The sequence below is a fragment of the Pogoniulus pusillus genome, chromosome 35, assembly GCF_015220805.1.
Source record: "Pogoniulus pusillus isolate bPogPus1 chromosome 35, bPogPus1.pri, whole genome shotgun sequence".
Classification (NCBI taxonomy): Eukaryota; Metazoa; Chordata; class Aves; order Piciformes; family Lybiidae; genus Pogoniulus; species Pogoniulus pusillus.
The window spans coordinates 8,330,907-8,357,522 of NC_087298.1; the positions used below are offsets into that span (position 1 = coordinate 8,330,907).

General features: G+C 47.1%; 1 protein-coding gene and 1 long non-coding RNA gene across 5 annotated transcripts in view; both read left to right on the top strand.

Annotated features, from left to right (window-relative positions):
- Window positions 1-26,616, top strand: part of NR6A1 (nuclear receptor subfamily 6 group A member 1) — an 89,318-nt gene that overhangs the window by 50,290 nt on the left and 12,412 nt on the right. For 2 of the 4 annotated variants that reach the window (XM_064171118.1, XM_064171120.1), the window contains 5 exons: window positions 16,185-16,415; window positions 20,937-20,992; window positions 22,932-23,089; window positions 23,920-24,147; window positions 24,682-24,936. In XM_064171118.1, the coding sequence (XP_064027188.1) occupies window positions 16,185-16,415; window positions 20,937-20,992; window positions 22,932-23,089; window positions 23,920-24,147; window positions 24,682-24,936 (928 nt within the window). Of the gene's footprint in view, window positions 1-9,803; window positions 9,956-16,184; window positions 16,416-20,936; window positions 20,993-22,931; window positions 23,090-23,919; window positions 24,148-24,681; window positions 24,937-26,616 lie in introns of those variants that run through there. The other 2 variants (XM_064171121.1, XM_064171119.1) reach the window with 2 other exon arrangements.
- On the top strand, window positions 11,691-12,792 carry LOC135190142 (uncharacterized). The gene is made up of 3 exons (XR_010308432.1): window positions 11,691-12,445; window positions 12,613-12,671; window positions 12,777-12,792. It is a non-coding gene; the product is annotated as an uncharacterized LOC135190142 (long non-coding RNA).

Sequence of the window (26,616 nt, forward strand, 5' to 3'; positions counted from 1 at the left end):
CACCACGAGCACACCAGAGCAGAGCTGTTGATTCTTTCCAGCTCCTTCCTGCCATTTCCCCTGATGGTGTCCCTCAGCAGCATGTGAGGATGGATTCAAGAGCTCTACAAAGAAGGATGTTATGGGTAGACAAGTAGTGGCAGACTGGTCTGGCCCTGCATCTGCGTGTCTCTTCTGTGTTTAGATGCTTTATTGAGACAGGCTTTTGTGGTCAGAGCTGCTGACAGGAAAGGAAAGGGGGAAAATAAAAATGTATGTAGGGAAATGTCGTGGGAAGAGCTTTCCACAACATTCATGAGCTCTTAATGTCCTGAAGACAAAGTTAGAGGAATTCAAAGAAAAAACATCTCTTGAATAGCTCTGACAAATCATAGCATTGTTACATTACATTTAATGTATTTTAATTGCCTCTAGTTTTGTCCCTCATCGGTTTTGTAGTGCTGCCATCTGAGAAACAAAATATAGAGCTGTGCTTTCCCAGCAGAGCTGTGCTTCTAGCTGCACTGGTTGTATCTAGAAGACCAGACTTCATGTGAGCTGGATAATTACCCTGTAAATGAACCAGAGCAAATGTATGTTTGTGAAGTATCTTTCTAATCTGAGTAAAATATTGACTGGCTACCAATTAAACTAGCATGAGGCTGGATCATGTGCAAAATAGCATGTGAAGATGCAGTTAGGCCATATCATGAGACATATATACATAGGGATTGACTTGATAGCCAAAAAATTAGTTCCACCATGTGGACTAAGTTCTTGACTCCAAAGCAGATACTTGGCACAGAGCAGATCTCTGCTGCTTGGGCTGGGGAGGTAGCTGGTAATTAGAGGCTCATCTTCTGTGAATCAGCCACAAAACAAAGCGAGGGCACATTTTTTGAATGGGCTCGATGAGAACAGCACTATTTGGATTAGAGATTCTTGGTTTCTTCTCTGGGTTTGGAGAAGGGTGTGATTTGTCATGCTTCCTTCTGAATGGCCACTGCTTGATCCTCTTCTTGTCTGCTTAATTAGTGTGGTGGTTGTTTGGGCTCTTTTCTGCAAGATGAGCATGTTTCAGTTTCACCTGCTTTCCTCTCCATTTCTGAAATAAAAGGGAATTCCTTAGTGCACAGAAGACTCAGTTTATCTCCGAGCCTCCCAGCTACATAGAGCAGTTTTCTGACTATAGGAATTTAATCCTGAAAATGTGTTGCGGTCTTGGGAACTCAGGTTAGGAACAACCAGCTGTAGTGGCTTTCCTCCTCAAGTACATTATGCCAGCTGTAGTAGCTTTCCTCCTCAAGTGCATTATCTGATTACTTTAGATTTAAATAATTGATTTACAAACTCCTACTGCCTGATACTCCAGTAGTATCATGTAAGACACATCACAGTAGAAACCGAATTTAAAGATTGTTTTAAATGGCTTTAATACAGACAGAGGTCAGAAAAGGCAAGATAACAGCAAAAGAGGCTATGTCAAAAAGTAATTAGAGCAGGACAAATGGATTGTGCAGGCATGTCGAAGGCTGTTATTTCTGTAGGCAGTGAGTAGGAAAGGTGTTAATGTAATGTGACAGATCTGGAGCAAAAATGAGGGTGCAGGGAAAACAAATAGGAGCTGACCAATGGAATGGTTTAAATTATGAGGTTTGCTTTAACATAATTTGATTACACATGAAAGAAATGTTTAGTGTAGTTTCTTTGAAAACCTAATTGTCTTAAATACTGCATGTTCAATTCAGGCTTTACACCCAAAGGAGCAGTCCCGGCTCTGTGGCAGCCTCGCTATCTGTCAGTAATAAGCATGTGAGTAGTTTGCCCTGTGTAGCTTCACAGATGGAGTTTGCCCTGTGTAGCTTCACAAATGGAGAGGAGGGTGGAACAGGTTTTTTTCCCTCCTAGTGTTAGTCTAGTAAAAATGACTCTTATTTGCATTCATGTACATCTTAATTTGGGACCTCATGCTCTCTAGGGAGGGTGGTATCTGGGGTTTAGAAGCTGCTGGTGGCAGTGATGTGAAAATTGAGAATCTAGTTTATTTGAAAGCAAGGACTAGAATCAGATTTGGCAGAAGGAAGACAAGGAGGTAACTGTTGTTTTTTCAGGACTCAATTATTGCCCTGCTCAGAGCGAGAGCAGTGTCATAGGAAGGGGGTAGCAGTGCAGAGGTGCCCCGGATTTCCAGACTGCTCCAAAGGACTGGACAGAATACAGGGATTTAATTTCCTGAGCACTGTCCTCCGCAGTGGTGTCACACTGAAATCAGACTGCCTGCTGTACATGAAAGCATTCACCTTTGCAGCAGAAAGAACAACCTGTGTTCTTTATGGGAACATGTTCCTAACGTCTGCAATACAGAAACTTTAACTGATGAAAGTGCCTTTCTCAAGGAGCCACCGATGAAGCTTTGAGCTGGATGCTTCGCATTATGGATGGACAATGAAACAGGGTTCAGACCCCATGAAAAATCATGCTCCCAGGCAGCTGAGCTTGGCATTGAGCCCTCACCCTGTACAACAGTGCCAGGTATATCAGCTGGGCCACCCCTGCTGTTCTTGGTGTCTTTCCTGATTGCTTTGAGTCCCCCCCCATAAAGGAAGTTGGTTTTATACAAGAGAGGGTTCTGAGTATGGGAATTTTTCCTGCCCCACTGTCCAGTGTCATCTTCTCTTTCCTTAATTGTCCTTAACATTCCAAATAAACATATCTTCCATAGATATAGGCAGTTTTCAATTTCATTTAAACCTGACATCATCTGTTGCAGTTTATAGTTGGTTAAGGTGAGATATGTGGAAGCTGGTAAATCAGTCTTCAAGTTGAGCAGCTGTTGGCAGATGTTCATACAGAAACTTGGAGTCCTGGTGATGTTCTTTATTTTTCAGTGGAATATGCTGTTTTCTGAGTGGGTATCACTTGGGAGAAATGGAAAGTCTGTGGGTATTGTCAGGCTATGCCAGACAATTCCTCCATACTTTTGTTCCTGTTCTCATACATTCTGAAATGGCATTTCTGTTCAACTTTAAAGGCATTTTAATTCACTACTCCGAATAACAGAAAAGCTAGTTGCAGTGAAAATAAAATGAAAGGGCAAACCATCCTTCCAGCTGGCTTCATTTCTGTCTCAATCACTTCTGGAGCATCCAAGGAAGGTGAGGGCATCACTGAGCCCTGTTCTGGTGACAGCAGAGGCTTTCTGCACCTCAGCCTGAACCAGAGCTGATGTGTTTGTGCTCCTTAGATTGGTAAAAGCCGATTTTAAAATCTTGGTTTATATCTGTCAAGTGCTCAGCTTTATTTAGGATGTGATTAAGGTGGCACACTGCACATTCTGCGTCTGCTGTATCGCTCTCTGGATTGCGAAATGGGATCTGTATGCTCCTTGGGGTACCCTCCCCCATGGCAGCTGCGTCCGTCTGTCGGATGCTGCCCTCTCCTGTCCAGCTTCAGCCCTGCTCAGGCCACCCATCAGGGGCGAGTTATGGCAGGAAAATCTGGCCCTAAAATGCCGAAGCAGTGTGAGACAGCCCTGCAGGGCTGGGGCGGGGGAGCAGGCTGAGCCCCTCGGGCCGTGCCCCGCGGGGTGCTGAGATGCCGAGTCACTGGAGTGCACGGTGATGCTTCAGAGGAGGGCAGGTTTTGAACTTGCTGTCAAGCAAGGATTAGCAGCTGTTGACGTTCTCTCTTTTTGCAGAGCACTTGCACTTACATTTGCTGGGAGATAGCCCTGCTCACAGCAGGTGATGCTGCTGCCTTTGCTCAGCTCTGCTTTCGTGTCACCCTAGCCTTAGCCTCTCTTCTACTGTGCCAACGTGCCACCTCCTTGTCCCCCCAGGCAAGTCCCACCGGTGTACAAGGGGCACAGAGCAGTCTGTTAGTTCACAGACAGGATTTGCCCATACTCCTAATGATCTAAACCATCTAATTAGCACTTTGGGCCAGAACGATGTGGTTGATACAGGTACAGATTCTGCAGCTTTAGCTCTGGAGTTTTTTCCCTCTTTCATTTGCTGCCTGACCTGAAATTTGAGGAAATCTCTCATGGTTTTTGATTGATTATTTTTTTTCTGGAGGTACTGGCAATTGTTGCTGTCTGTTTGGAAATAATGCTCAGAAAGATAACAGGAGTTGTTATCTCTATATGTCTGTTGTTGTTAATAATATTAAAAACATGAGCAGTTGCAGCAGTGTAGTTGATATGACTGCGGTTTGTGCAAGTCAGGCCTAAAAGAATAGTTTGGCTTTTCAGATTACCACTTAAATGCACAGAACTTCTTCCATCTCTTGAAATCTCTGTCTTTTGACCTGCATACCTCTCATCTGTTCCTACATCCCACTAAACATCTGCATTTTCTGCCCAGACACTGGCTCATTTCAGGTTTGGATGACAAGATTTTCTTCTGGTATCGATGAGGTGTGCTGGTTCTGTAGGTGGGATATGCTGGGATGAAACCTCACTGCTGCACCAGTGTTACTGTGGCAGGTTCTATGCATGAATATTAGCCCTGTGGGAGAAACAATGAACTGAAGAAGGACACAAGGATGGTGTGAGGGTCAGATGTAGCTCTGGGCTTGCTTTCACCCCAGCTAGGCAGGTGCTTAGGACATTTTGCGGCTATTGCTGGGGACAGGGACCCAGCTGAAGGACTTCCCTGTCTTTTCCAGAATGATCTGACACTGTTTGACATGATTTGGGTTACTGGGAGTTACAGAAGATGCACTCCCAGAATGAAATGGAGTCATCCTCTAGGAAGGGAAGCACTTTCTGCGGAAGGTTTAGAAAGGAGCTCGATTGCCTCCTCATAGAAATGTAAAAGCTTCTCCCTTTGCAATTCTCCTTTCTTGTACTTGCCCACTAAGGCAGTAAAACCATATACTTCTCATGCCGGCAATCCCATTTGTTTTCCTTTTTTCCTCTGAAGGCAACCTCTCTAAGGAGCCCTTAACCTCCCCCCTGCTTTTACCTCTGTTATACAGAGCTGGTCTCCACTATTTGTCACCCATCAAGCGAGATGCAATGAAACACTGCTTGCAAGCCATTCATCAGCATGGGATGGCAAATTCAGTGCCTAAGTGAATAAAAATATAAATAAACAGGAAAAAAAAAAAAAGGAAGTTGATAGGAGGATTGACTTTGCACAATGACCTGTCAAGCCAGTAAGGAGGAAAATGCTTAATTTTATGTGCAGCAAGTGAATACTTTCACCAGAATTATTAACGCCGTGTTCCCGTTGTGTTTAACGCCGGAGAGCAGAGGAATTACCCACATCTGTCATTAAACCATTGTCACAGCACTTCTCAGAAGGCAGGCAGATGTTTATTACAATTTCGTGCAGTTGCTTACATAGCTTCTCTAAACAATTTTATTTGAAGTATCAGTACACACAAAGTGAGGGGAAGAGAGTCTGGGGGGGAAGTATGTGCTGTGTTTACCTGGGAGCAGTTTTTCTGCAGTGGCTGGAGGCAGTAACACTGGCGGTACTGACACTGCTGAGATGTGTTAATCTGAGTTTAGAACATTTATTCAGCTACATTTGCAAACCAGCTTGGTGCTGGATGTCATTCCTTGGTCGAGGCTCCTGTGCTGGCTGAACCACAGAGGCTCAGTACTACATCATCTGTTGGTGAAATAAATCCAAACCTGTAAGTCTGGTGTTTCCATATGTGCTGGGTTTTGCCTGAAATCAAAGCCACTGCAGTATTTTAGTTTGGTCTGTGGCAGGCTGCGTTATGTGGAGGCAGCTCTGGCTTTAGTTGCCTTCAGAGATGAGATGTGCTTGGTTTTGTTATCCGGAGCCCGGACTTTGTTCGTGGCACAAAGGGACCGATGTCTCAAACTGCGTCAACACAACAGAGCCCTGATTGTCATGAAAATGGGCAAAGCCTCGCTGGAGCCCAAAGAATTATGAAACAGGGGCTGTGGGTGGGAGGGTGAGGAAGAGCTGCCCCCCACATTGGGTCACGCAGCTCTGCCAGCCCTGCTCAGCCCAAAATTTGGATTTGCCCTGAAAGATTTTAGGGATTGGCTGTAGCATGTGACAGTGTCCACAGATCGTATGCTGGAACATCTCGGCTGTCCCGGTCTGGCAGTGCCTGATCCGTTTCAGCGCTGCCTCATGACTCCAGTTAGGCTTCACATTTCTGAAACAGTCACATCTTTTGGGAATGTCTTTCCTCTGGAATCGCAGTCTGGGGAGCACTGAGGGAGAGCAATGCCTGACATTGCCTGCTCTGCTTCCTCATGCGGTTGTGTCCCACAGGCTGCCTGGGCAAAGCACTCACACTCCCAAAAGCAAAGAGGGAAAATGCTGGTAAGGAAAAGCCCTCAAAGCACACCTGCATTTGTCCAGGATGCCTTTTAAAGCACTGCACAGCTCTTGTGCATATTTTCCTTTTCTCCTGCCGTGTTTTATTACTTGTCAGTTTCTGTGCACCATCTCCTGGCTGCTTTGCCCAGCACCACAGTAGACAAATCGTAGCAAAATGCAGCGTTTTGCTGCCCTTGCTTGGGATGAGCCAATGCTCAGCACACCCTGGCCATCTTCCTGTGTGCTCCTCTTGCTTCCTCTGCCTGTCCCTTGTGGCCATAGTGTCAAGATAATAAATCCATAGCAGGCAGCAGTGCTATTTATCCAGTTTGGGGAAATGCTTTTATGAACTGGTGCTACGCTAAAAATGTTGATGTTGGTTCCAGTAGGACCAGCTTTTTCTGTTTGGGGTGAGAATTAGCTGATTGAGGCTAAAATAAAACCCACTGATTTTATTTTCCCTTTTACCAGATTTGCTTTAATGCTGTTTGGTTCAGACAATGGAATTAATCTTTCTGGGCTCTTTTTCTGCCTTCTGCCCATTCCTGGTTTGGCCTCTCATTTTGCAGAACCATTCCAGAGCTTTGCAATTATTTTCTGCCCTTAAGGATTTCTTATGGACAAACTGTGAGATGTGCATTTAATATAAGTGAGTTTTGAGTAATTGGGAAGATTTGGGTTGTTTGAACAATTATCCTTTTTCCCAGCTGGGTTTTGTCTATGCTTGCAGTTGTTTTTAAATTAGCAGGGGTGTTTTTTTGGTGTATCTGTTTTGAATCCCAACAGCAGTTGTGTGAACACACAGTTGCTCTGTTCCAGATTGCTGTGTCCACATCACACTGCGGTGTTACAAAATCAGCCCTCTGCATTCTGGTCACACCTCACCGAGGGGTGCTGGGAGCGAGCTGAGTGCTCACATGGGATGAAGAATGTGGAGCTTTGGGAGCAGGGACAATCGCAAACAGCTGTGTAAACAGTGCAGCCGGGGCCTGGCTTACCTTGGCCATGCGCTGCGAGGGCTGCATCACCAGCTCCTTGCACAGCCCTGCTTTGGTAACCCCCAAAGTCAAAAAAGAGAAGGCAACCTGGAGAGCATGTCAGGAACTGACACAACAACGTCACAGATTTACAGCATAACCAAACCCGAGACCTGTCCCAGTGCAGGACTGGCTTGTGACAGTTTGCTATTGTGTTACACACCTGCTTCTGTGGAAATGCTGAGTTGAAAATGGGGTTATGAATAGTCAGAATGATGGAAGGGCTGGGCTTGGTGGGGATCTCTGAAGCTCACAGGTTGGACTCCCTTGCTTAAGCAGGATTAGCTGGAATAGGATGCCCACACTGGCAGAGGGACACTGCCAAACTCTGCTCTTGTGTGCACATATTTACATTGCTGGATGTCACCAGAAAGCAATAAAATTTCAGCCTTGGGATCAAGTGAAATATGACCTCTTTTGTTGCCTGTGAACCTTGTTTATTTTAAGTCAGCCATTTCTCAGTGCATGGTTGAGCCCTGCTGTCCTCAGGAGGAGGAACAGAAGCTGACTGTGGCTTTTGAATGGAGCCAGTGTAGACACTGGGAGGACAGTTTGAATTGGGCATTGGCAGAAACGTCACTGGCCATTTTCTTCAATGCCTTGGTGTGGTGAGCATTGGTTTGGTCAAACCCAGCTGACCTCTGGGACAGGTTATCAGGCATCTGTCTGCAGTACTAGGGACACATGAACTGTATAACATTCAAGGCTGAGTTCATCCCAAGAGGAGGATGAAGGAGCAGGAGAGATGGTGCAGGGAAACGTGGCTGTATCTGATGGAGAGTTCACTTTTACCAGGGCTGCCACAACAGTTCCAGTTTTGAGAGGGGCAGCTACGTCAGCCAGGGATTTGTTGCTAAGAACGTTTGCAGCCACCAGGTTTAGTGGCAGAGCAGCATGGAATGTTTTCTTATGTGAGAGAAACTGTGAGAGACAAAACACTCAGTATCTCATGCAGTGTTTTCATTATAGTGCTGATTTTATTTTTGGAGCTATGGCCAGTGGGATTCTAACTCCATTTGAGCAATAGCACTGCTGGAACTATTTTCATTAGGAATGGGAATGCCAGCTTGCTGACAAGGCAGTGTGGATCACACTGTTAAGTTCTGAACCTTTGGCTGACCTTTGCACTTGTCCATCACCAGCTTCATGCACACCAGTCCTCTGTTCCTTTTTTCCTTGCATATCTGCTGACCCGTGGTCACTGCTTGGTTCAGGTGACCAGAACTGGCAGCATGGTTCCCTCATCCCCATCAGCATCGACCACACCACCTCTGCTGTGGGATATGCTTTCATGGGGATTTGCAAAGCTCTTGTCCCTTCCAGTGGCACAACAACTTTTACTTCCTAATCTGTTGCTGCTTTTCAGGCAATGGTTTGTGTTTTCCCCACTCTACCCTAACTTTAAAATGCCACCATGGTACTTCCAAAACTAGCTGCAGGATGTACCTGCCAGCAGAAGGCAGAAACCCCATTTCCCAGTGTGGCTCAGCCAGGTGTACTGTTTTCCAGAGATGGATTTTTTTCCTGTGTCAGTCTGGGTACTGATCATCAAGTCAGCTTATGCGAAGTTGATGACAAAACCACAAACTGATACTGAAATAATCTTTCTAAAACAAGCCTGTGCCAACCTCACAAGATAAAAAATGAGTTCTCAGTCTTCCTCCAAAGTACTGGTGTTTGTCATGGCCAAGGGGATACTGAAACAGGCTACTACCACATTTCTTTTAATGAAGATCATGAAACAGAGTGTGAGCTCCTGCCAGGTTGACTGTTCCCCCTTTGGAAACTTCTGTGTTGTCACAGGCAAACCACATGTGTTCCTCTGGTGAGGAAGCTGAAGTGAGCATCCAGACGCCTGCATCCTTTCTCACGACCTGGCTGGTGCAGACCCCACAAGGAGGGCTCCAGTCCTTGCCTATAGTGACCACCCCCCCCCCAGCATGTGAATTCCCAGTTCCCTGGGAACTGGGACTCTCAGTCCATGTTCCTAGCATACTGTAGCTGTGTTGTGGGCATGGGACAGTACTTGCTCAGAGGCAGCACGGAGCCTTTCATTGCCCAGCATGCGTGGAGCTGGCAGCTGTACCAGTGTTGGCTTAGGTGTGACGTGGGGACCCATTCGTCCACCCCGCGCTTGCGTTTTGGTGACAATTAAAACTATGCATACAGGTTTGGCCAATAGTTGTTATCACGCTGAGGAAATCATTTTCAGACTGACAATTCCAGTCCTTTCTTGAGGGCTGTGTTAATCTAACACCTCGCAGACGGTTGTCTTCCCCGTACTGAGAAGCCGGTGGAAAATCACCAAGCCACGGCTGCTCTCCGTCCCCCGAGGCTGGTGATGATCGGGGACCTCTGCCCTGTCGCTCGGTCCCACCCGGGCACCAGCGTTCGGCGGGGACCCTGATCGAGGTGGCCCCTTCCCAGCCCCCCCCGCCCCCCTCCCGCCCCGGTGCCCGGCGGAGGCGGCGCTGACATCACGGCTCGTTAGCATAGGCCCGGCCCGCGGTCGGCGGCGGTGGCCGAGCCGGGCTGCCCCGCTCCGCTCCGCTCCGCTCCCCGCCGCCATGAGGCGGCCCTAGGAGCGCCGCGCCGGGGGGATGAAGCGGGACTCGACCTGCATGGAAGGTGAGCGGGACCGCCAGCCTTTGTTCAGGGGGACGGGAGGGTGCGCGGCGCCGGGACGCCGCCTTCTTCACCCGCGGCAGCCTCCGCCGCGATGGAGCTGGGGCCGCCCCGTCCCAGCGCCCGGGGCTGGCGAGGCGAAAGGTGCTGGGGCCGGGGACTGTACTGGGGCTGCTCCCGTGAACGAGCCGAGAAGGCTTTTCCCCGCTTTTTGCCTCTTTCTGAAGGCGGCCCGAGCCGCGGTGTGCTCAGCCTTCAGCTGCCAGCTGGATTATGCAATTAAATCAAAAAGGGGTGGGGGCGGTGGAGGGGGTATTAGTTTGTTTTGAGGCTTAATTTGTTTATATTTTAAACTTCCTAATCCCTGTGACCATCTGGAAGAGCTTTTTTTAGTATTGTTAATTATTGATAGTATCGGGGTCATGTAGGCACTTGATAATGCTGCTCCATCGCTCCTGGGACTAATAGGAGTTCACTGATATTTTACAGCTTTCCCACCACCACCCCACAATGAGCAAAGGCAGTGGCAAAGCTTTTCAGCAGGGTGAGGGTGAAGTATTTAAGGGAAGCACATCTTGTGTTCAGGTCACACACATTGTGAAAAGTCATTATTTTTGGTTGTGCCTAGGCCCTGCCTCCTTGTAGGCAGGGACTGCTGCTGGGGGTGGTTGTTGTTTCGAGCATAGATTTTCTCAGCTCCGCATCACTCTCAGTTGCGGCACATCTGGACGGTTTAAATAGGTGCAAAAGAATTGTCTTTAGGCAGACAAGTCAGCTTTTAATGTTACTACTTTGCAGTCAGTCGCTTTTAAAAGAGTCCAAACTGAATTTGAATTGGGAGTGTGTTGCTGTGCAGGGGAAGGGGTAAGGGACTGCACAAAAAGCGTTTGTTTTTTTCTCGAGTTGGATTAGGGAAAGCTGATGCCTGGGGAAAGCGCTGGTTAAACTGGGAGCCGGTCCGTGGTGTGAAGTGACAGTGTGATGGGGACCCTCATGCTGGGTCCAGTGGCAGCAGACAGCTGCTCTGGTTAACCGGGCACGTTTGGGTGTGAGGGGCTTTTGTTCCAAACTCTTTGTGCAACAACTGGCCGGAGTGAAGGATCAGGCTCTGTCGCTTGTCCTCCCAGTGCTACACGGTGGAGCAAAGCATCAGTCTCGCAGCATCATTCCTTGGCCAGCTCCTGCCCATACTGGGGACATGGGTACTATGGGGTGTAGGGCTGGGTGCTGGGGTGAGGAGGAGAGGGGCTCCCAGCCTGCCCCGGAGAAGCTGCGTTTCACAGATGAGTTTTTGATATGCAAATAGATGGGTCCCGGCCTGCAGAAGGGAAGGGTGATGGGTTTAATTAGCTGCACACTCTTGATTTATACCTACATGAAACAGAGTCACTGATGATTTCTGTTTTGTGTGAGTGCTTTCTTTTGACTGAGCTCTTCCTTGGCAGAAGCACAATCGGTGTGAGTTTGGGATTTAATTGCTGGGAAGGGAGAGCAGAGCTGAGATGTGCTGGCCATTTCTCTGCTACAGCGTTTCTTTTTCTGTTTAAAATGCAGCCATGCTCTCTGTGTCTCTGTGAGTAGAACATCTTTTTACAGTACAGAGAATAAGGTTGCAGACAGCCTCTTTTCTTTTCTCTTCTTTTTTGTTGTTAAAAGAATTGAGGAGGCTTGTCCACTTAAATTAACCTTTATCCCAGCTGGGCACACAAATGTTTTTGTTTTAGTTCACAGAGGGTTAATTCCATTCAGGCTCTCGCCATGGCCGGCCTGATCCGGGCAGCACAATCTGCTCTTTGAGCCTGGCCCAGCCAGGCAGGACAGTGGTGCCTTTGCCCACGTCCAGCATGGGGCTGGGACCCCCATCTGTGCAGAGAGTGGGGTTTTAGGAATAGGATCTCCTGGCCCATTGTGTACCCAGCCATGGGCTCGGCCGCCGAGGTGGCTGTTGGCCCAGGGAGGGACTGCCCAACAGACAATATAATCCCTGTGTTCATCGATTATAAGTTAAAGAAAAGGCCCTTAAGTGAATGTGCCTGGTTTTGGGGGTGGGCTTGTTTGGACAATGCTGCGCTCTGCAGAGAGGGGGGAGTGGCCCCAAATCTGTTTCTTGAATTTATCAACATGATTTTCTTGAAACTCAACATTGACAGTGACAAAAATTGTTAGGAAAGATGAGGAGAAAAAGAAGCCTCCAAGATGTATGTTTGTGTTTGACACTTCATCAGAGGCAAGAGTCAAGTGAGGTTTTGTTAAGATTTGAGTAACACATGTGTGAGATGTCCCCTTCCTGCTCTCTCTCTCCCCAAGCAGCTGGTATTTAGCAGTTTGATATTTAAATCCAGCTAAAGGGTGCTGTGGGCTGTGTGTGATAGGGAGAGTTAATCATGAAGCAAATAAATGATGCACAGTTGAAGAGATGTTAAGTAGATTAAGGAAGTGCAGTGCTGAGCATCACCTGTAAGCTTTTTTCAGCTATGAAAGGTTTTTGTAGCTGTAAGTCACATTCTTTGTATAAATGGGAAGTTTTGCAATCTGTAGCTTTCCACATCTCTCTCGCTTTTCAGCAGCACCGGGTCCCAGCACCGTGTGCCCTGGGGGTTTGTGCCTTCACTTCTGGCCTCACTCTAGGAAATAAAGTCTTTGTTTCTGCTCTGTTACAGAGCACCAATGTTACAAGTCGCACAAGCTGTCTGCACTGGCACGCAGTTGTATTTCCAAGGTAAATCTCTTGCAGGGAGCTGTAGGGACTGTCTGCTTTTACGTTGCATCTGCAGGGGTGGGTGTTGTCCTTGCCGAGATGATGCCAACTTCTGGTCCTCTTCAGGTATGTGACCTTGCTGGCCACCACTCTTGGAGCACCAAAGGAGCTTCCCCAGAGCCTGATCAGGGTGTTTGCCCACAAGAGTGATACAGGTGGGAGTGGTGATGGAGGCTTGCTGAGGGCTGGACCTTTGTTCCAACACTTTAATTTATTTGCTGTATATTTGATATGCTACTTCTATGCTTTAGTGTTTTCTGTACATGACTTTGCTGTGTGCTTCAGCAGCATTCAAAGGTATTTTCTTTTAAGAATTATCTAGATCACTCATTTTGCTGAGAAGAAAAATAAATGTTTTTTAAAAAGAGCATTGCTTCAACTATTTACCCTATAAAACATAGGCAAGGAGAGACTTCTCTTTCTCACTCCATCTTGTGGCTCTTGTGTAACATCATAATATTCTCAGAGAATTTACATTGTATTAAAATGTGGTATGAAACCCACCATGACCTCTGAAAACAATACATCCTTTAATGTGGCTTCGGGGAGGGGTTAGTGAAGGAGTAGCCATAAAAATCTTCAGGGTTCAAGATGAGGTTGAGATTTTTGTGAGTGCTTTTGTCGTAGCAGCAACTGTTTGATTTAGTGGCCCCTGCTACAATGGGTGGTGAGAACAAAGCCAGAATATCCCATGTATGAGTTCGTTAAATATAAGACCCATCAAGAAAATCGAGGCAGGAGGAGAGAGTTTCATCATCCCTCTCTCTCTGAGATAAAACATGTGCAAGGTATTTGAAAAGATTTCTTATCAATCGCTTTGTTCCCTAATCTGTGTTGTTTTGTGTGACTTTTGAATCAGTGAGATGAGAGGTGACTGAGCCAGGGAGGAGAGGGAGCAGGCTGCTTGCTGTAAGATCATGTACTTACCGTGTTTTGATATTTGGTGAAATTTCAAGATGAAATTCAAGAGCACCCCCAGCACAAAACGGCTTTAAATTTGCTCGTGCTTGACCATTTCTGTGGAGTTTGCTGGGATTCTGCCCCGGCTCTCCAACCCTTCACCTACACAAGGAGCTTGGGTTAAGCAGGGTGAAAAATAGCAAAGGTCAGGAGCTGGCAAACCCGTGAGCACAGTAGCAGCATCGTGGGCCTGGTAATGTTTCCTACAGGGTATTTTTAAACCTCTGAGACTTTCTGTAGGTAGTTTTTTTTTTGTCTACCACTTTTGTCTGAGCAGCAGTTTACAGGGTGTACGAGCACCTCTCCATTCCCCGGAGGTCTGTGTCTCTTTGTTCGTGGTGTGTGCGGCTGTTCTACAGTGAATTTTAATCTGGAAACGCACCCAATTAACAGTTTCTGCAGGGAGGCCTCCGCAGTTATTGTGGTGATGAGGCCATTCACACCACCTCGCCGTCACCCTGCCAGCGGGGAGATGGGGACGGAGGGAAGGATTCTGAATCCTCTTCGCTTTAATCTTCCACGTTCACCAGGCGACAGCCCTATTCTTCCCACAACACAAAAGCTGTGCCGGGAAATGAGTCCTTGCTTACATCCACAGCTTGCTTCGGTGAGGAAGGAGCACAGTGATCCATTCCGGGATATGATGCTGCAGCAATCCACCCGATCCTGCTCTGCCTTTTGGACAATGCAGCCCACCCTGTCCTCCCCTGCCTTTTGCTCTGTGTGTAGGACAGTGGTTTCATGGCTCCCTAATTCCTGCCCGACCGTGGCACGGCATGCCCGGCGGCCAGTGCTGCTGACCCCGGGATCCCCCAGCACCCGCGATTTATGGCACTGCTGGTGGGAGCAGGGGGAGGGCCAGGAGTTAAACTGAGGCTGAGCTAAACCCTGCAGCTAGAGGAGTCTTCTGTCCTGGGCTAATCCCTGCCCCCCTCCCGGTGTTGATCAGATAGCTGAGGGTAGAGATTATGCAATTGGTGACTACAAAGTCATGTTTAGTTGCCTCCTTTCGGCGAGATGCTCTGATAACTCCAGTCCTGATCTGTACCAGCATTCCTCTGCAGTCTTCATTAAGCACATACCTGAGGTTGTCTGTCCTGTAGAACGGGGAATGTTTTAGTGGGGTGATGACACCATGGACGTTGTTGAAGTTTGTGTTCCCTTCATTCATCTCTTTATTTTAAGGTTTGGTAACAATGGTAGTGAAATTCACAGGAAAATGCAAATTTACATGCTGTGCATTAGCAAACCCTTTAAAGATTAACACTGATTGGTTATGGTTTCTGCTGGGTTTAAACTGTGGAAAAAGCAGCTTGAGAATAAGAACAGCTGTTTTAGATTTCGACTTGGCTTGTGTGACTGAAGAGTGGTTTCATTTCTGATCCTCATCTATTTGGCTCGTTTATTGCATTCACATGTTTTCCAGTAGTAAGAAGCCACACACTGGTTTGTCAGATTGCTTAGGCTATTGAGGTTAGAGAGGACTTCACTGTGACTTCTATCTCCCCCCACTCCAAAATGTCCTATAGATAAAACCGCTTTATCTCTGAAAGCTCCCTGGTCAAATCTACGCGAGGAAGGCCGGTCTGGGTGTTGTCGTGCTGAATGAGTTTGAACTAGCACATCTTCACAAGCTGCTGCTATCTGAAGGTTGGGCTTTCTTGAGGTCTGTATCATTTCATCGAGCAATACAAAGGGGGAACAGCAGGGTGCGGGCATCACACCAGGCACGATGTGAGTTTGTGTATTTGGGTGCCTGTGTGCCTCCCGGTCTGAGATCTCTTCTCAGCACCCTGCGGGGGATGGTGGATGCAGGCAGCTGCTGTGCCCTGCTCCAGCTCTTGTGTAAGGCAGTGGCTCAGTCCCTGTGAGGAGGAGCCTTCACCTGGGAGTATGAACAGTGTGAGTGTTCTCCATTCACTGAAACAAAAACCAAAACCCAAACATCTGGAATGAAATAAACTTCTGGGGTGGTGTGGCATGCTTGTGCCACATTGATGAGGAAATATCATCTATTTCTTTGCTCTGTTCTCTGTTAAGGGAATACATTAGGTAGTGCCAGGGAAGCCACCTGGGGGGGTTGTTTGGCCTCCTGGGTGAAGGGTTTGACCTTCTGCCCATGGAAGGAGCAGACCCTGTTATGTGGCGGGGCAAGCACTGCAGCCATGTGGCTTCTTCAGCTGTAATATGCACTGGTCACAGTGCTTCCTTTCCTAAACTAACTCAATCTCTAATAAATGGTGTAACAAAGGACATTTCTATGAGTCCGTTTTTTGAGCAAGCTTGACATCTACTTTCCCTCATTTTTCTTGCTGCTGTTGAGAATTTATTATGTAGTGAATATTTTTGAATTGAAATTATTTTCTTGCTAGTTGTGGAGCTGGATTTGTGGCAGGCCTGTGGAGCTCATCAGGCAGATGTGGTGCCAAGGCTTTTCTAGTCCACTCAAGGGACTTTCTTATCTCTCATCAAAGCTGTTGTGTTGACCGCAGAGCCTTTCCTCTTCTCTTGCAGATGAGCGGGTGGATCAGCGAACCTGCCTGATCTGCGGGGACAGGGCAACAGGGCTGCACTATGGGATCATCTCCTGCGAGGGCTGCAAGGGGTTCTTCAAAAGGAGCATCTGCAACAAGCGGGTTTACAGATGCAGTCGAGACAAGAACTGCGTCATGTCACGCAAGCAGCGCAACAGATGCCAGTACTGCCGGCTCCTCAAATGCCTCCAGATGGGGATGAACCGGAAAGGTAAAGAACACTGGGCTTGTTACTGGTTTAGGTACAGACTGTGTTAGCAGTGTGTGCTGCTGCCATTTTGTGTTGCAATTCTGCTTCTCCAATTCTTGACAAGAAAAAATTATGCAAGGATTAAAGATTCTTCTTCCTGAGCTACTTTCTTACTGTATTGGAGGAAAAATCTGTGTGACTTGACTATTTAGAGGGTTGATCATTGTGGTCCCTTTTTGCAAGCAAGGTAACAGTTTGTTACTGTCCTTTCTGGTGGATCCATTCTCACATTTACCCTGAGTGAGGTGGTCACTATTTCTATATTTCAGTGTGCTAATGTGGCAAAAAAAAAAAAGTATTTAAATAGGCTTTTAAAGTCCCAAGAGGTCAATGTCAGACTTTACCTGTTCATCATCATGGAGCTTAGACCTGCAGGTGCTGCCCAGTAATAAAATGTGAGGGTCTTCACTCATAATATGCCTCTGGTTAATGACATACGGCTACCAGCAATGACCTGTGGAGCTGGGGAGTGCCAGTGAAGGTTTTGTTAGCTTTAAGGTCACTAAGGAGACATGTGCCATCTGGGTTAGGGACAGCTACCCTTTAGTCCTGATGTGTGCAGTGATGATGAAACGCCTCAGTATCATATTCAGAATGGTAAATCTCAAGTAGCACAGAAATGAATAATTAAAAATAGACTGGGATTTGTTTCAGTATCATGTCTCTTTAATCTTTACTCCAGTCATTTGCCTTTTTAGTCTCTGAAAATGTAGTTGTCCACTAAAAGCAGAGATTCTTGGTTTAAAGATGACAGACAGGAATCTGTGGAGGAATGAGTGCTGCTGTAGCACAGAGGGTGCTTCCATCTGGACAGGCAGGTAGGATGGTAAGGAGCATCCTCCCTAGCCACCAAACAGAAGTGTCATCTCATGTTTTAACCGTTGCTGGTATTGCCTTTAGTGCCATCATTCATTCAAAATCCGCCTGTCAAAAGCACTGAAACTTCCATAAATTTACCGCAAATCCACCAGGATCTTCCTTGGAAGATGTATCTTGGGGCTGAGATGGAAAGCTCATCTCCTGGCTGCTTTGATTACAAATTATCTTTGGGAGTTTTATTTGCTGGGGAAGGTGGGCTAGTTCATGTGGTAATCTTTGACCTGAAAAGTGTGCTGCTGGGTGACCAAGAGCACTGGACAGGTTCGTTCGTTTAAGCGATCTGTAGCGTGCAAGTGTGGAGAGGAACCAGCAGAGGCCAGGGGCTGACCTTCGAGAAAGCAGCTCTGTGAAGCCCTTGGGAGTGCTGGTGGATAAGAAGATGCCCATGAACCGGCAGCGTGCCCTCGTGGCTGGCCGATGGTGTCCTGGGGTGCATTAAGAAAGAGTGTGGCCAGCAGGTCGAGGGATATTCTCCTCTGCTACTCTACCCAAGCGAGCCTGTGTATAGTTCTGCTCTCCCTAGTTCAAGAGAGCCAGGAAAATCCTGGAACTACTCTGTCAGGAGTGCCCAAACAGCTGCCTGACCACAGCTGGGCTGCTCGCTGGCTTCTCCTGATGCCCGTCTCTTCCTGCCCGCTGCCTTCCTGCCTGCTGCCTGCCGCTTGTGCCGGCAGCGCTCACGGCCTACCCGCGGGGGCGGAGCGCCACCTGCCGGCCCGCTCGCAGCCTCCTGCCCGCCCACTGCCTGCCTCTGCTGCCTCTGCTCTGCCCGCCCTTCTTTCTTCCCACACCGCCGCCAGAATTCGCCTGCAGCCTGCGCTGGCTTGAGGAGCGTTTTCCTCTCGTGTCGTGGAGCTGTAAAGTTGCTCCGTAGCTAGGTCTCAGTGTCGTTATTTCTGAGCTCAGACAGGGCACAGAGCTCGGCGTGTGCAGTAAAAGCAGCTCTGAGGACACTGCCTGTCGTTTTGGGGGAGACACATACGTCTTCTAACAGTCGGACTCAATGATAGAGGTCATTGCCAGCCTAAGTGATTCTGGGATTCTATAGCTCATGCTGCTCTGTGCCAAGACAGCTCTTCTGGAAGGTGCATCTGTGTTTTGGAACCATTTGGTCTCTTGAAACCTTTTGGTAGACCACCAACAGAAACGTGACTGCATTTTGTTGCAGATCTTGGCTAAGTTATGCAGCTAGCAAAACCTTGGAAACTCTCATTTAGGAGAAGCATCTCAGATGTACCTGTGAATGATCTGGGAGATGGAGGAGTTCAAACATCAAGCCGTGGATGGCAGGGGATGGTGCTGGTCCAGAAGGGCCAAGCTTTGCAGCAGAACATGTGCTTGTCTCTGTTGATACCCAAGTCAGGTGTTGCAGCAGACATGAGGTAGTGATGAGCACCTCCCAGGTCTGGGGTTTTCCTCTGTTTGAGGTAGGAATGCTCGGGTAGAGCTCTGGTTTTAGTGACACCCACTGCACAGCCTAACTACTGACTCCTCTTAGCACACAGGGCTTAAAGTTTTTACAGGTTGGAGTTCAGAGTGCAGGAGTTCATCCAAAGTGTTGCCAATTTCAAAGGCAGCTCATCAAACCAGTTCAGCAGGAAGGGCAGCTCTCCCGAGGAGACAGGAGCAAGAGAATGGAGCTACAGCTGTGCTCATGGGCAAGGTAGAAGACCAACAGAGAGCAAAGCCCAGCCTGAGGACAGCATCATTGTCTCTGTAGCTAAGAAGAGTTGTAAACTTTGCAGAAGCAGGTTTTTCAAGGTGCTCTGTGAAATGTTGTAGGCTTAGAAGAGGAAGGTGCAAACTAATGCCTGCTAGAATTACAGTTTGAATTCAAAAGACCAAGACAATTTATGTCCACAGCTTGCAGTGGACATGATAGCTGAGAAGTTTTTAAAACCACCATTAGCAATATCTTGGATAACTAGAGAGATGCACCCCAAATTGGGAAACTGCCACTATAGTTCCCTTATGTTAGAGGCAGCTAAAAGGACTAAGAGAGAGTCAAGTATGATGTCATAGTTTTGCATCAGTCTTGTATTTTATACCAGAAAATAATGGGTTTTGGAAAGAGCTTTCATAGGAAATAAGCAATTTGTTTCCTTGCTAGATCTGAAGAGATTTGGTGATGTAAAAGGTTACCACAACTGGTTTATATCCTCCATTTGTGACTTCTCCAGTGTGGCTGAAGGAAGGCTTATCCAGCATTTTAAATACAAATCCTTGCTGTTCTGTGGAGCTGATAGGAAGTTTGTGTTAGAAGGATTGGAACTGTATTGCTGACCTCGTAACACAGTGTTGTGAGTTGCCACAGACACGGCTGTGCTGCAGGTCATGGGCTGGTGGAGCTGTAAATCATCAGGACACTGCCATGTGGTGGTTTGCATTGCTTGACTCATGGCTGGGATTCAGGGATGTGCAGTAAGTCCACATGTAGGGTGTGCATTGCTCTGCCTTGCCACGGCGCTGTAGCTGACCCAGCATGTGCAATCCCTGAGCTGCAAGTGCAGCAGATGAGGATCACTTGAGCTGAGGATGTCAAAAATTTCCTGGTACAGAAATTTTTCTTTACATTTGGGTTAATTTTCTGCTTTGGAAGGGCTCTGGCAGCCCTGTGTGCCAAGCAGGGTGACGCTGGCCAGCAGCAGCAGCAAGGTCACTGTGCAGCTGGGGAGAGCCTCCTGCCAAGTCCAGCCAGGTCGCAGTGGGAAAGAGATTGGAACCTGATAAAAAGAGGGACCTGGCCCAGGAGAGGAGGCACATGAGGACTTCGTCAAGTGCTGGTGGCTTCTGCAGAGCTACTCTGCCAATAAAGAGCAAAGCAGAGGGAAGAGGAAGGTAGAGAAGCAGCTTCAGGATAATCCCCTTAAGTGGACTTCACTGAAGCTCTCTGGAAATTGTTTAAAGAGCCTTAAAAATGCAGCTGCTGTACTTAGCGACTCAGCTGCCCTTCTGCAGTGAAACTGCACAGCTCAGTCTGGTGACTCAGATTTTAAACAACTGCTTTGCCTGCAGCCAGCTGGGTAAAACACCTCCTCTCCATTTGCCATCAGAGCTGTAGAAGGCCAGACCCTCAGCAATGACAGTGCTGTTGGTGGTTACCAGTGCTGTGGCAGTACTGATTGATGTCTTTCCAGGTGGAACCTGGCTCACAGGGCTGCAGGCTGTGGAGATAGAAACACCAGCCTTTGCATCTCATTTCCAAGCAGTTATGGGTATTCACTGTGTTATTTCTGGAGGTGAAGTAGCTTTGCTTTCTGTGTGCCATCTCTGAAATTATCCTGGAATTGTCTGTGATAAAGGATTGCCATTTCCTCATTGCTTGCCACTGGAGGACCACATGAGGAAGTACTAAAGTTTGAGTAATGCTTGTAGCCCCATTGATGTGTTTATGCCCTTTTGGGTGTGTACTGCTCAAACTCTCCAGTGCCCTGGAAAGCACAGGAGGTGTCTGTGTAAATTGCTTTGATAAACAAAATGAATTTTAAAAAAAGCTGTATTTTTTCCCAAATGATACTGTGTTATCCTTATGTATTAGTGATTACCTTCTGTGGAATACCGAATGGTAGCCTTCCTCACCGAGGTTTGCTTGTTTTTTTTCAGCAATCAGAGAGGATGGCATGCCAGGAGGCAGAAACAAAAGCATTGGACCTGTCCAGGTGAGCATGTCCAGCTGTTTCTCTGTGGTTTCTTCTTTTTTTGCTGTCTTGGCCATGGTACGTGCCTTGTACATGGTGGACTTCGATCATGACAGCAGATTGGAGCAGGATGGAGCCAAGGTTCATCTTACTGAGCCTTTCTCAGCCCTGCCTGTGCCTTCTTCTGGCATAGCAGGGCTTTGATTCTCAAGCATTAGGCATGTGTCATGAACTGCAGATTTGCAGATAAAGCTTGGTGCTTGCTTGTCCCCAGAGGGGACATGGCACAGTCCTAGGATGTCTGCGTGAATAAATGGGCAGTCTATGGCCATCACAGGGCTCTGTCCTTTGTGAGCAGCACAAGGACATCTGTCCCTCTGCAGCTCCCAGTAAATCTCATGGGCTGCCTGCTGCAGTTCCTTCAGTTGTTGCAAGCAGGGCACCTGGTAAATGTCTAGCTGATTGATGGCACAGCTTGTCTGGAGATGTCTTGTAAAGCACGAGGTAATTCAGCACAACAACTTGTCCAGCACATGTGAGAAATGATGTCTATTTCCAGCTTGCTTCTAGAACAGAGGTCTGGTAAAAGTTTACTATCTATTTTAATCAAATAGGAGTAACACAAAGTATTTTCTGTGACTCTGTGCCTATGAAGGGCTGCTCACCCCACTCCAAAACCAAACCATGAGAAGCGGTGAGAGGCTCTGCTTGCTTATTGTTTTTCTCCATAGTGAACTGAGGAAGAGGCAAGAACTGGACACTGCTGCCATGCCTGTGGTCAGCATCAAACAGTTAAAAAATCTCTTCCCTGCTGACAGAACATTTTCTACTGTTTGCAAGCATCATATTTATAACAGCATTAGCTACTGAGTCTAAAAGCCTAAGTGGGTGTATTGAAGAGCAAACACTTTATTTCTGGCCAGCTAACAATTTCTCCTGGCTCTGTGAGCAGTGTAGCTGTGGTGAAACAGCAGCCTTGCTAGCCAGTGAGTCCTCCTCAGGCGAGACTCGGTGACCGGTCAGTGCTGGCCACAGCTAATGCCATCAACTCTGCTTCCTAGGCTGAGATTATTTCACTGTTACCCTCTTCAGATTCATATCTAGAGTGTTTCTGACACTTTTGCAAGACTAGCATAAACTGTCTGAGCTCTGTTTGGTTCTTGAAAACGTTGTTCAGAGTTCATGCGCTTTCTTGGGTTGTATTAACTCAAAATCCTCACATATTCTGTGACAGCCTTGTCAAGGGCCATACAGAGAGTGTGTCCCTCACAACTTCTGTGTTGCATCTTCCCCTCTGATGCAGCACTTCTCCAGAAGCTCTTTTTTTGAAACTTTATACTTCAGTGAACTGATTTTTAATTTGTTTTTTTAAGTCCATTTTAGCTTCATCTATGTGTTACTCTCTAACACTTGTTTTTGGTATTAGATGCTTGATTACTTCTTTGGCTGCCATCTTGTTCTTGTCTGGGGAAAAAACAGAGAACAATGATTCTCTCTGAAGGTTTTCCTGACTGATTTTATATGTGTCACCTTGCCTCTTTCAATTGCTTTATCAAACTGGAGCCTACCCCACCTTTACCTCTGCCAAGCACTGAGTGATGTCCCTGATGAACTGGCCTCAGTTACTCCCAGCTTTTTCACTGTGTGACAGTGGCTGATTGATGGCTCTTTGCTGTGTGTATTTGACATAATCTTTCCACATGTCCATTCCTGTCTGCTGTCTTATCGTCACTTGAATTGTGCTGCAGGCACTGTAGGTCACTGCTATTAGCTGTAAATAGAATTTTCAGGTCTGTTGTTAAATGTAAAGGAAAGATGTGATACTTGCACATGTTTCTCCTGGTGCAGGGTGCTTTCAGTTCTATTGGATGTGGTGGTACAGTTGAGGTGTTCAGGTACAGAGTCTCTGCCTTATTTCTATTCTCAGCTGAAGTAACCATTGTGATCCTTTATTTGACAGATATCAGAGGAAGAGATTGAAAGAATTATGTCTGGGCAAGAATTTGAGGGAGAGGCAAACATGTCATGGAGCAACAATGGAGACAGCGACCATAGTTCCCCTGGAAATGGAGTTTCTGAGAGCAACCAGCCTTCACCTGTTTCTACTCCATCTTCAAGGTGGGGATGACTGCTAGAAGAACTTTATATTACAGTAGTCTTGGCTGTCTTTCCCTGGGTGATACTTTGGGTCTATGCAAGAAGAATATGTTGTGAGTGCATCTTTGTGTAAACTGAACTTCCTGCAGGTTCTTCCACCCTCACTGGTGCTTTAAGAAAGACAGCCACTGGGTTGAAAAGAGTCGAGCTGGGAGATGAAATGATGAAGGAGGCAGTGTTGAGTTAGACATCTTTAAATTGTGTCTCTTAATTCATACTGATAGCTTTTCTGCAGATTATGGGAACTTGATTACCTTTCACTGTTCTTTCTGCATAAGCAATGCTCATGTTTTGAAAATTAATGACTCCATTAGGTTACTAACTGATGGTGTTTTATCCATGTCAGTTAATGCAGGTCTGCTGATGTAGCCTTTGAGTGTAAACATGGTGAGAATCTCACACTTGCATTCCATCCGCTTTCACTTGCACCTTAAGCTGCAGACATTTGTGTTCACTGGCTGTGTAAATACTAAATTTACAGTCTTAAATTCTGACTCTTTGAGGAAGTCAGGGTAGAAATGCTCTGTACAGTTTGGTTTCTGTTTTACACCCAAATGGCTGCTCAGCAGCAGTTCCCAGATCTCTGTTAAGTGGAACTTGCACTGAGTCAGGCTCAGCGTGAGGCAGGTGTAAGGTAGGTATCTTGCACACTCTCCTTTATTTCCACTGTAGGGTTTAAATACAGGCATTGCTCATTCTCTTTTCTTTCCCTGTTTTGATTAACGTTTCTGATGGAACTACAAAGTTGTGATGCATCAAGTGGGTGCACTGAAGAGCTTTTCCTTCTCCAGTAGGTCTGTGGAGCTGAATGGATTCGCTGCACTCAGGGATCAGTACATCGGGACGCCGGTGTCCACGCACTATCAGTACCTCCCGCACCTTTTTAGCTACTCTGCTCACTCGGCTCTGATGCCCCCCCAGACACGCAGCTTGGACCCCCAGTCGCACAGCCTCATCAATCAGTTAGTGTCAGCAGAGGACCTGGAGCCGCTCGGCACGCCGATGCTTATCGAGGACGGGTGAGTGTGCCTGGCATGGTGCTTGAGCCTGCCCAGAGCTGCCTGTTCCTGGCTCTCCTTTGGGTCTGGCTGTCCCTGCCTGCACACAGGGCTCCAGCTATGTGGCCAGGCTGAGCCCATGTAGGAGCATTTTCAGTGGGTTTGAGCTCTGAGACTGCATTAACTGTATGAAAGGCCCAGTATAAGTACAATAGCTGGGGAAATAAACAAAGGTGGGTAGAAGCTGGGTAATCTATCCACTGGTGAGAGCCTCAGTGCTGTCTCTAAGGCCATGTTGTCCCATGCTTAGCAAGCTGGATGCTGGCTGGGTGAGTGACTTCATGTTTCAGAGAGGCTTCCCTAACAGCTGCTTGTTGGGCACGTTGGGTGCTGGCCATTGTGACTCCCGCTGCCTGGTGACACTCTGGGCACCAGCACACTGGGCACTTGAACGTGAATTCCTGTGGTATTTGCCTTGCTTTTCAAGTGCTTTGTGAGATGATGTCATTCAATGTTGTTAATTGGGTTTATGCCTTATATTATCTGTGCCTGCAGGTATAAAGTGACTCAGGCAGAGCTGTTTGCGCTGTTGTGTCGTCTGGCGGATGAATTGCTTTTCAGGCAGATTGCTTGGATCAAGAAGCTGCCGTTCTTCTGTGAACTCTCCATCAAGGACTATACCTGCCTGCTCAGCTCTACATGGCAGGAGCTGATCCTGCTGTCCTCGCTGACTGTTTACAGCAAACAGATATTTGGTGACCTTGCAGATGTCACCTCTAAGTACTCTCCCTCTGATGATGAGCTACACAGGTGAGATGATGAGCTGAGGCTCTGGGGAAGGAAGCAAGATCTAGAGAAGGAGAAGCTATCAGGAGGACAACAGCCAGGTGCCCTGTGACTAGCTAACCACCTCTCCTGAGACAAGTCACTTCACCTGTGGCTGTTTTCCTTTTTTAGGATTTTTTAGGGAACAGTTATTGCAGGGTTACACAGTGTTGGCTCAGAACTTGCATTTGCAGAGGAAGGTGCGTGATAGTGTTTGAATTTTCTGCAGCAATGCTGTCACCCTTCAGCACAGCTCTACAAACTGCCTTTTTTTAATGAAAAGAGTAAAACTAACCAACATTTTGGGTAACCCTGAGATACGGGACAGAAGGTCTTATTTAAAAAGCCTTTGGGCCAGTGGAAAAATTGTTCACAAAGCTGGTTGTCTGTATTATCAGAGTGTTCATTATTAATTGCTATTTCATTGTTTTGATTACATAAATTTAAAGATGTTGCAACTTAGCTCTTGTTTTTTCCATAGTACATGCTATCTGATGCTCTGAGGAACCTGCCTTTCATTTATCATCTCGGTCAGGGTGCTGGGTTTTGGTTTGGGTGTTTTGTTTTTGTGGTCTTGGTACCAGACAGATCCTTCTTTTGGTAGTAGACTCACAATTTCAACAATATTATGATATAACGGGTAGGATTTGCAGAAACTGCTGCTTAGCCTCACTTTTAACACCACCCTGCCCCAACTAGGCTGGGCAGGAGTCACCACGAGATGTAAGTGTCTGATGAGCAGAGCGGTAAAATTCTGCTGTGGTCCTCGGCCACTGCAGTATCTAACAGTTCCTTGAGGTTCCTTTGTGTGTCTTTTTTGACAACCAGAGGGGCTGACTGAGACCATGGTGGAGGCAAGTGGAGGAGCCAGGAGCTGGACCCAGGTGTTTCATTTCCTGGGGCAGGTTCCTCTGTGGTGCTGCTCTGCCTGGCCATTCATCGTGCATCTGGTGCTGCTCCTATGAGGAACAGAAAGGGTCATAGAAAACTGCAATAGCACTTGTTCTGCATTCAGCCATCCTTTTGTTCCTGCTGTCCTGGTCAGAGCCTCAAAAGAGAAGTGTTTGTTTCATTTTGGGGTTGCAATAAATAGGAGCGAGAAGTAAGAAAACAAGACAAAGGAGGAATCCTCGCCCTTCAGAAACCAGCAATTCAGAGCTGGTCGCCTCCAAAGTCCTTCAGAGAAGATCTGTGAGGGATGGAAATAGGTCTTCGTGGGAGCAGAGTGTTTCTGTAGTCTCTTCTCCTGATTTAGCTTTTCAAGTATCATTAATTGTCATTAGTAACACAGGAAAATACTCACCAAAAAAATCCATTTAGTGGGAAGTTGCACACATGAGGAGTCTCAGGCTCAGTGGCTCCCTCCTGGTTGCCTTTATGATAGTTCAGCCATAGCTTAACTGTCTGCAGCTGGCAGTGGAATAGTTGGTGAGTATTGGTCACCTTGTGCAGTACACCTGTGGAAAAGTTAGTCCCTTCAGATTTGAGAGAGGCTTCTTTGGAGAGGTGTTCAGCTTGTGGGTTTCCTCAGAGAGCTCATATTTCCTCTGGCATTGATTAGTAATGATTGCAAGCCGAAGCTCATTAGATCTCACAGCTGGCTGAAGAAATCTCACTGAGCTGCAATGGTCTGGTGCTAACTTCTGTTCTTGTTTAGGAAAATGA